This window comes from Molothrus aeneus, chromosome 5 (assembly GCF_037042795.1).
Source record: "Molothrus aeneus isolate 106 chromosome 5, BPBGC_Maene_1.0, whole genome shotgun sequence".
NCBI classification, from domain to species: Eukaryota; Metazoa; Chordata; class Aves; order Passeriformes; family Icteridae; genus Molothrus; species Molothrus aeneus.
Genome location: NC_089650.1, coordinates 67,286,940 through 67,296,855, shown reverse-complemented (window position 1 = coordinate 67,296,855; position 9,916 = coordinate 67,286,940). Strand labels below are relative to the sequence as shown.

General features: G+C 44.1%; 1 protein-coding gene across 1 annotated transcript in view; it reads right to left on the bottom strand.

Annotated features, from left to right (window-relative positions):
• Window positions 1-309: 309 nt before the first annotated feature.
• Window positions 310-9,916, bottom strand: part of MKLN1 (muskelin 1) — a 102,795-nt gene continuing 93,188 nt past the window's right edge. The window contains exon 18 of the mRNA XM_066551052.1: window positions 310-9,383. Within this exon, the coding sequence (XP_066407149.1) occupies window positions 9,262-9,383 (122 nt within the window). The 3' untranslated portion in view covers window positions 310-9,261. The remainder of the gene's footprint in view (window positions 9,384-9,916) is intronic.

The following is a 9,916-nucleotide window of genomic DNA, read 5'->3' as shown; positions in this document are numbered from 1 at the left end:
CTCCAGGTTAAGTTTCTGCTTATGAAAAGGAAAAAAAAAAAGTAATTTGTTGAAGTCAGATATTAAAAATGAGTGGTTTGCTGCAGCCTGTGTTCTAACTCTGTGCTTCTCCCCAGAAAAAGTTCCTGTGAATGTGTGGAACATGCTGGATTTATGGGATACTGACTGAGCTCATCAGTGAGGTCAGGCAACAGGGCCAGATGTAATGTGCCACTAGTTCCACAATTTCTCTACCACTAAAAGACCTTCACAGGCATTTTTCCACTCTCTGAAGCGATGTGAGAACAAACAGATCTTAAATCAACACCCTTGCTAGCATATACATTTTTATTAAGAAAAAAATGAACAAAATACATTCTCTCCTTATGTACATTACATACAACATAACTACATTTGTAGATATTCCTCGTGTCACTCATTCATTTATGTACAGCATGGGGCTCACACACCAACCCAGAAATCATCAAAGATGATTTATGCCAAGGAAGAAAATTAACACTCCAGGCTGAACAAAGATCATCCATAAAGAAAAGGGTGGGAAGGGGAATCACCAGAGTCCAGGGAAGATGCCTGTAACCACCATGGGCTCAGCACAGGAGCAGTCAATATTTGACCTGCCTATTCAAACACATCAGCAGTTCACAGCTTTCATCACCCCATGGATGCTTCTTTCCAGCCCAGGGCTGTCCACACCTCTCAGCTCAGCTCTCCTGTGCTCAGGTGTCCCAGACAACAACTGCAGGACAGACACCAAAGGGAATCCAGAGCCTGCAGGATTGCTGGGGAGGTGCAAACACTTCAAGCTGAGTGCCAGAACAGGACAGAGAGGCCAAACTGTGGACAGGGGGTGGACACTCACACTTCCAGCACTAGGGAAGGAGAACCAGCTTCTGGGGACCACACTGGGGTGTAGAGGACAAGATAATGAACACTGAGGGCCCAGACAAACAAACCATCACACACTACAGTGATACCATCAGAGTAGAGGCAACAGCTCAACAAACAGCTCCAAACCCCACCCCAATCAGGTGATGGTGCCCAGCCAGCTCACTGGTGTTTGACCCCAAGCTACCAAGGTCCTGTCCACACCACCAACTCCCCTAAAAGGGCCAACTGCCCCTAAAAGGGGCAACTGCAGCAGTTTCAAAGGGCAAACATTTAACGAGGCTCAACACTCCCAAAATGAGACACGCTGCATCTCAGCATCTGAATGCACAACATGTACAACACCACCAGCCCACAAGGATGGGAATGTCACCTCCAGTTAACTGGGAATGAGCCCACAGACTTTCAATTTCTGTCCCTCAGCAAAGTGGTCTGCGTGGCTCGGGGCCTCCAACTCGCAAGACTCCCATGAACACATTTGTTTGTATAATTAAGCTCTTTTCTCTGGCTTATGGTCTCCCCAGCACCCCCTCATTTCCTGCTGTGGAGGAGGGAGTGCTGGAAGGCAGCAGAAAATACAGCTTTAGCAAATGGCAACAGCTACTAATAATGAGGGGTTTGTTTTCTTTTCCACTAGCCTGCACAGCAGCTTCTGAAGTGAAGAGTGTTTTGCACATCAAAACATCAACGGGAGGGACAGGAATGAGGAGGGAGAGATGAAGACAATATTCACCCTGCACTGCTAGTTGGCATTCCTGATGACCACAGCTGACAGGAGGGGAAAACAAGTCAGCAGCACAGTAGTTCTCCTCCATTTTCCCCTTTTAAGAACTGAGGTTTTTGTCAAAACCTCAAAAAAAAAAATCACTTTTCAGCCTTGAAGTGGCTTTTTTAATGAACAGACCCTGTTCACACACCGCAGCACTTCTCTGTTTAGTGAAACACTGAGTAATTGATTGAATCCCTTGGTTACTAAATCAGGATATTTAAAGCATATTTTCCTATCATTGGGGAGTAAAACCTATCCATTGCTATTTGGGATGTGGAGATGACTGCAACCACTAGAGCCACTATTATGGTCTAGCCTCCCCACCATCATATTAATTAAAAAGCACCTAATTTCCTTTAATCAAACTGGCAGATTTCATCAGAAAGCTCAAAACATTTTTAGGTTTTAACAATCCCTTAGGGCAGCCAGACCTGATCCAAAAGCCAACGGGGCTGCACCAGCTCAGGTCTGTTTGAGCAGGGTTAAGCCCAGCTGGCTTCCTCACAATTGCTGTGGAGAGAATAGAATTTGTATTATTCTCTCTGGTGTCTGGGGTGCGAAGGGGCTGAAGCTTGAGGTGAAGCTCCAGGACTAGAAGATCCTGATATTGCATCACTTCTTTCTGAAAAAGAGCCAGAGAATCCAGCTCACATAGTAAAACCAGCTCTAAATAGCAAAGGTACTGCTAGGAGAGTCCTTTGAAGCCCTTCCACAAAGACAGACCTCACCTTACACACCTACTCACATCAGCACCCCTGCATTAACCCCAAGATTGTTTCTCTTCTCATTGCTTCTACCCCACAGAAATAAACCAAACACCCCAATACTCATGAAAGTTTTGGGATGATTAGAGCAGGTGCAGGAACCTAGGACAACTTAAGGCTTGGTATCATTCATTACCTTTTTCTTCTTCACAAAATAAACCCTGAGATGGGAAGGAAGGAGCATCACAGCACTGAATGTGAGGCCATGGAAGGGCACAAGTAAATAACTGTGTGCTGCAGTGGGAAATCATCTCCCAGGCTTCCCTGTCCTTGACCCAGGATGAGAAACAGCCCTGGAAAGAACAATGAAAATCACAACGATCCTTGCTGACTGTTTCAGAGGCAGCAGGAGGAGTTTTGCAAAGGAAACAACTGGAGTATGATGTGGAGACATCGATGCCTCAATACCCACTATGCAGCTCTAACCTTTAACTCCTCCGCAGGTACCCATTAAACTCAGGGAAGTCTGAAGCACTTTAATAGGCATGAACAGCCACACAGAGAAAGAAAATTCAGAATAAAAGGGGGAATTACCAAGGGGTCATGCTTTAACCATCACACCTGCTAGTGATAAGACTTTCCTTTCAAAATTAGTAGCAAACCCAAACATCTAACCTGACAGAGCCAGTTTTGAGCTGTTCACTCACATCCCTGTTTCCAGGAATGAGCTGTGATTCCACGCTGGAGCTGAACAGTCGAGTGAGTTCTGACAGCATTCACACTCTCCAGGTCACCAGTAAAACCTGTGCTGACTTACAGCAAACAGCTGGAAGCCAAGACAGCATGGAGCTGTGTCTGCACCAAGTAGAAATTGAGATTTCAGGGTACCAAGGTGATGCACTGACAGCAGCTCCATTGGAAGCAGAGCACTGAATTTGGGTCACAGCAATATCTGGAGTTCACCCCTGTCAAACCAAGCCCATGAAAGCAAAGCAGACAGCAGCAATGTGTTATCCTCAGGCTCTGTGCTTGGGGAAGGTGCTGCCCTGCAGGCTCCACACCTCAGCCATGCACCTGGAATCGCACAAACCCCACACAGCTGGAATTGCACACAACCCCCGCAGCCACTGCCCCCTCCTTGGAGGTTTAGGATATAACCAAAGCACACGTGGATAATCCCAAACTCCAGCCAGCTCTGTGACCCCTGCCTGGAATGCCCAAGGGATACCTGCTGGCATCCCCATGAGGCTCTCCTGTAGGACTCTCCAGCAGCAATAAGCAGCTCATTAACTGGCTTCCACTCCAAAACCACGTTTGGAGCCACTGACTATGGACAAAAGCATCTGGAGTCAATTTATCCAAGCACTGAGCCATGGACTCTTACCCTGGTTCCAGTACATTTAACCTACTCTCTCCACTCCTACTTTTCATTATACTAGAAGCTTTCAGTAAAAGAGGGATTCTGCCTATAAGCCATTACCACAACTTGAATAATGTCCAAAATAACCTTTTCCATGACAGGATATGATTGGGTCTCCCATTCCCACAGGCATTTAGATACACTAACAAGCTTCTGACAGCACATTTACATTTCAACAGTATTTATAGCTTATATACTATTAGCAATCTATAGCAAGAACAAGTCATATAGCTGATCTTAAACTCTCCTCTCACAAAATAAGACCCATCTCCAAATTAACACATGTACTTATTTAAAATAGGCCAAGCTCAGAGTTTCTGTAATATTTCCCCTAAATTAAAACACCAATAATTTTGATTTTTCAACTGGGTCCACCTCTGTTTCTGTAATAAGTACAGCTATAAAACAACACAAGCACTTCCAGAGACATACATAAACTGCTTTTACTGTCAGGACTTCACTTGACAATAGCCAAACATTCCTTAACTCTGAGCCAACTAATAAGCTAAAATTCAAAGCATACACAGGGAATTCAAAGTTTCACAAGACATTTTTCCACTTTTAAAAACAAAGGGACCGAATGGAAACATATCTACTAATTTTTGCCATTTTCCCCAGAAGTGGCACAGCATTACATCAGCAGAATTACTGCCTGTACAGAGATGGAGGCTGTACACAAGTTATTCAAACCTAAAGTTCACTCAATAAGCTCTACAAAAGTATTTATTTCTCGATTCTGAAATGCAGGAGGCAGCAAGAGAGCTGACAGTATTTGTGCTACAGGTACCTACCACCCTCCTGCATTTGACACAAGCAGCATTAATGCTCATCTTCCTCACAGTAAGAGCAGCAAAAAAGTTTGCAGCATTCCTCAGGACTCTGCTCTGAACCCATCACTCACCAGAGCAGGTTGGCACAGCACAGCCAGGTCAGCACAAAACTCTGGGACAGAGAAAACTCCCTTCAAAAAATCTGCACACATCAGGAAAATGGTTCAGCCAACAGCTGTTCCACAAAGCCCTATGGAAAACACTCTTCCAGAGTCATTACTCGGCTTTGGAAGGAGTTTCTTCTGGAAGAAGGAATAGCTCATGGAGCCCTGGACACTTGTGGCTGCCAATTAAAGACACACACAGATGAGCTGTGGCAATCCCTGCCCACCAGCCCCACATCTCTGCCACCCTCCTGTAAATAGGTGGGTCCAGTTTATTTGCTTATTGCCTCCTCAATCTTTAAACTGTAATCATGAATCATTCAATTTTCAAGCTGGGTAGTTATTATCAATGACCAAAAACTTTCAGCAATTTAATTTAACTTTGTTACTCCACAAAGGGAAGCTTTTCTATGCTCTTTAGGAAAATTTCTAATTTCACTCCAGTTGCCACTGCACAAGGCAATGCCTTAGAAAAGCTTTTCCAACTGGGTGTTCCCAGACTGATTTTCCAAAATAAGACTGTGCTAACTGAAGTTCTGGTAGGAAGCTCCAGCATGATCCCTGAGCCAGCGTGTACCTGTGTACACCCAGAGCCAGGTGCCCAGGCAAACAAAAACCAAATTCCAGAGGTTTATTTACACAACTGGGTACAACTACCTTAACTACCCATGCAAGATGCCACCCAGGGAAAGGGCAAACTGAACTTTTCCAAGACAAAGTTCTCCTTCCTCATTATGCTCAGCAAAAAGGAAGAGATTATAAGAATAAATACATCACAAATATAAAGAGTCAGAAGATAACAACTACAATTAATTTCAATGAACGTTTTGCATCACCCTTCAGGCCTTCCCAGGACCAATACTAACTAATGGGATCCTCAAAAGAAAAGAGGAAAAAGGTGGCTAAAGTGGTTATAATCTCATTTAACAACATGTAACAAAGTCCTTCTGCCATATGACAACATTTTGGGTCACACTGCAAGAACAGAACATGCTTGGAGAAGTAATTTTGGGAGAACTCTTAACAAGTTCTACCCCATGCCTACTATGAGGGGTTGTGTAAGATGAACATTAACAAACTCACTTAATTCTACCTAATCCAAGTGACCAAAAGAATTAATTCTGAAGGGCTCTATTTCTCTAAGAAAATGCATCACTTGATAGGAAAAATATAAAGAATACTTTCTTGTTTTCCAAGGAGATGATCCACTAAAGGTTATTGTAAGGGACAGAGTCAGTGAAGACCAAACATAGGGATTTCAAAGAATATTTTTAAAAAGCTAAATCAAGAGTGAAGTCTGGATGTCTGTATCAAGTTTACCCCACCCTGACTTCCTCTAGCTTTAAAAGACATACCAGAACCTTGTAACTTTGGCTTTAAAGACCCAAAACATGATGAATGAGTCCCTCTCTGACAAGGAACGACGCTTTCCTTCGCAATACCTTATTTACAAGTTAACACAGAATTTACAGATAGAACTACTCACTGTAGTGCAAAGATTATGTGGTGTCAAGTTCATACACAAAGTCACCTTATAATCTAAAGTAAAGGCAAATAGAGTATGTTTGTCTTGTCTAAGCTAAGGAGCAGCCTCAGACACAGCCTACAAGCAATGATGGTGAGGTTCAAAGACTTCTCACGCACAGCTCAGGTATTTATAACCTCGCATGCACTGGGCTGTGAAACGTTTTCAGGTGGCTGTTTTCTGATCCAGTGGGTTTCTTTGCTGTTTGTATTTTGGGCTTTCTGTAATGAGCACATCAGATGCTTTCCTGGAATATCATCAGTGTCTTTAAAGATCAGCATGCAATGAAATTCAGACTACTTGTGTCACTGCCTGACAGCAAGTGGCTGATTTTAAAAGTAAATTTATACTTCGCTGCTCAGAATTTTTGGTTAGAATTTAAAGCAGGTAACGTAGCATACATCAATGCAAAGAGATCATTTGACTCCTAGCTTTAAGGACAAAAAGAAGGGAAGATCCTTGGCAAAGCCACAAGAAGCCTTCCCTTTGGATTAACCTCTCTGGCCACACGGTGCCTCTGCTGCTCAACAAATACTGCAGAGCTGAGCAGAGTTTCTGCTGGTTAATCAGCAGCTGTAATCCATGAACTGTGCTGGTGCGAGCGGCATCGATCTGCCTGGGACAAAGGCAGGTCAATATTTGATCATCCTGAAGTGCTCTCGTTAGCTGGGACTGTCAGTCCTGCAGAAGCCACGTTCCCCTGGCTCACACAAATCATTGATTTGCACCATGCTACAGAACACAGAGCCGAGGCTGCCGGGCTCCGCGCGCACCCCCGGCGCAGAGGACAATGAGTTTGGATCGAATTCCTGTCGCACAAATCCGACCTGACACGATGCACTGCTCACCAGCAATGCCATTCACAGCTCTGGCTGCTCCTGAACTTCCCCTGCCTGCTCACCAGGGCTTCTCAAGGTGTATCTTTTGGCTTCTTTCAGCTCTCCAAGGTAGACACACAACAGCTTATGAAGAGTTTGGTTAATTAGAGAAGTGTCACAAAGAGTATTTAATCATCTGACTGAAGCTGAGGATACACAAGCAATGAGATCAAGTGGTAAAGGAGCACAGCAGCAGGAAATTTAAGTACTAAAAAAGTTGCAGAATTTTGGCTGGTTGCATTAAAAGTGCTCATTTTGATCTCAATGGAAGCAACAGCTCAGCTGGAATATTCCCCCAGTATCTACATTTGTACTGTATAAACTCTACACTACTTAACAAAGCCTCAGCACAGGTAGCACACCACAAAGCCCAGCAGTGATGTAAAACTTTCTGTGTCAAGAGGAAAAAAAACCTGCCACGTTCCAAAGAAACAATTTCATCAGATTTCACTTCCCACACAGAGTGGATTCTTCTGCAGACATCTGATTTGCCATCCACTGAAGTGCACAGTGTCTGAACAGTCTCAAGTGACAGGTTAAAAACACTTCATTTGTACAGTCCTCCCTGAAGACAAGCCTGGCCTCTGACATACTGTTCCTTTCTAAGTGATTAAACACTAGTATGAGGTTTTGAAATTTATTTCTAATGCACCAGGACTACAAAAGTTACACAAAGAACATGATAAAGAGGCAATACAATCAAAGCAAGCAGACACTCGAGCTCTGAAAAAGACACTTGACTAACTCTTTATTTCAAGAGTCCAAATCATCTTTGCACACACAGGACTTCCACCAAGTTCAACAGGAGCCACAGCGGGTGCAGCAACGATACCTGACTGGCATGAACACTGCTGGACAGAAAGTTTTGCAGTTTCATATAAATATTTACATCTGCCAGTGTGTACTGAATGCTCACAGACACTGAACGCAGAGTTTCTAATGCTGGGTATGCATGTCCTTCATTCAACCTCACAGTGCGGCACCAAGCCCTTACAGTGTTTATAAAGAAGGCTTTCAGCAAAAGGAAGAATACATTTTCTGTACATATGCATCAGCTCATTTTCAGAGATTTATGCTAAGAAGGCCTCCCTCACATTCAGATCTAGGTCTAAAATGCATTGACAAGGGAGCTGCACTTACATGGGAAGGAGACAAGCTGTTGGGAGCAACGCCCTGTACACACATGTACACACGGACAAACGCACACAGAAACGCTTCACATGGAAATGAAGACAATCTGCTTCAGAAATCCTACACCCAACCTGGGGTCAGGTTTGCAGAGGTTGGGGATGTGTGTGGTGGAAGACCCAGTTCTGCCAGGCTCGCTGAGGACCCATAGGGGTTCTCAGTGGATGAGCAGAGCAGCAAAGAGATCAATCCCTGAAAAGGGGCCCGTGTGGGCGGTGACCGCACTCCTGTTTTCCAGCTGTATCTCAGCTTCCCTCCTGCCTGCCAGGTTTAATGGAAGGCTCCAGAGAACAGGAGATAGGGATGTAGGTCGTCAGTTTAGGTGGAGTCTCAGAAGCAATTAGACATGACTGTCAGCACAACTCTGGGAAGGGGAGACAGACGGTTTGGAACACACGCTCACCTTCCCGCGACACACCGTGAGTGCAAAACTCAGGACATAAATTACATCATCTCAACACCTGCCAGTGTCCTGCCACCAAGTTATTCAGCTGCTGAGGATGGAGTTGTAGGATAAAGCAATACATCGTGACTAGTTACAAATGAGGAAAGAAAAACCTCTTCCCCCTCTTCCTCAGAAAACACAAAATAAAACCCATCATCTTTAATCCCAGACAACTCACAAATCTCAAATTTTCCCCCATAGGCAAAAAGATCACTGCATGACTGGGTTTTATTTCTTTTTCTTTTTCCCCCACCTTTTCATCTTACATTTGCTAACTCAAAATCCAAAGTCAGAAAAAATATATATATTTAGTCAGAAGTACGTCAGTTACATTTTATTAACCTACTCCAAGGGAAAAGCTCCAGGGATTCACCATACAAGTATAAAACCCCTTTCAAACACCTAGGGGTTACTATATTAACTTCATCCCAGCAGTCAATCAATGCAGTAAAAAAATTAAAATACTGAAAATGGATGCTTTTCCCCTCTTCCATGTGTCCAGTGACTGCTCCATTACAGCGTGATGAGGTCCACCAGGTTGCCTTTAGGAGGGGTCATGTTGTCCGGGAAGAAGTTGACTAACGTGTCAAACAGCTGAGTTCTCTGGGCATACGTGTGGTCAACATCTGAAAATCCTGGGGGAGGAAGGAAAGGGAAAATAAGTCATTGCTCCCAATCCCAAACACTCTGTTTAGCTGTGGAATTGTCCATTTGGGATAAATGTTAACAGCTCCCTCTGCCTCCACTAATAAAGCTGCCACCGCTCTGTCCCACTACTGTGAGCACGTATAGAGAGATTATGTCACCCCAAGCCAGCACTGCCATCAAGATGCCATAAAAAGTAATAAACAAATGTCTGTCAAGCTCACTGACAGCCCTGAAGAAACAGGGGAAGCAGGAGTTCTCAGGGGACTGTTCTGATGTCCCAGAAAACAAAATCCATGCAGCTATTTTTATTTGGTGCCTCATTTCTTCTGTCCTCAGGCTTTCTTCATTATCTTCATTGCCATAACCAGAACTGCTCCTTGGATTGCTTGGAGTTTTCCTTGAGATAAGCTGTGTTGACAGCAGGAGTCCCAACTCAGAGTTGGTATTTACTCACTGGACTTGCACCTGGCTGCATCTTGGCACACAGGAGCTTTGCAAACTGGTTTCTGGAGTGCTGCCT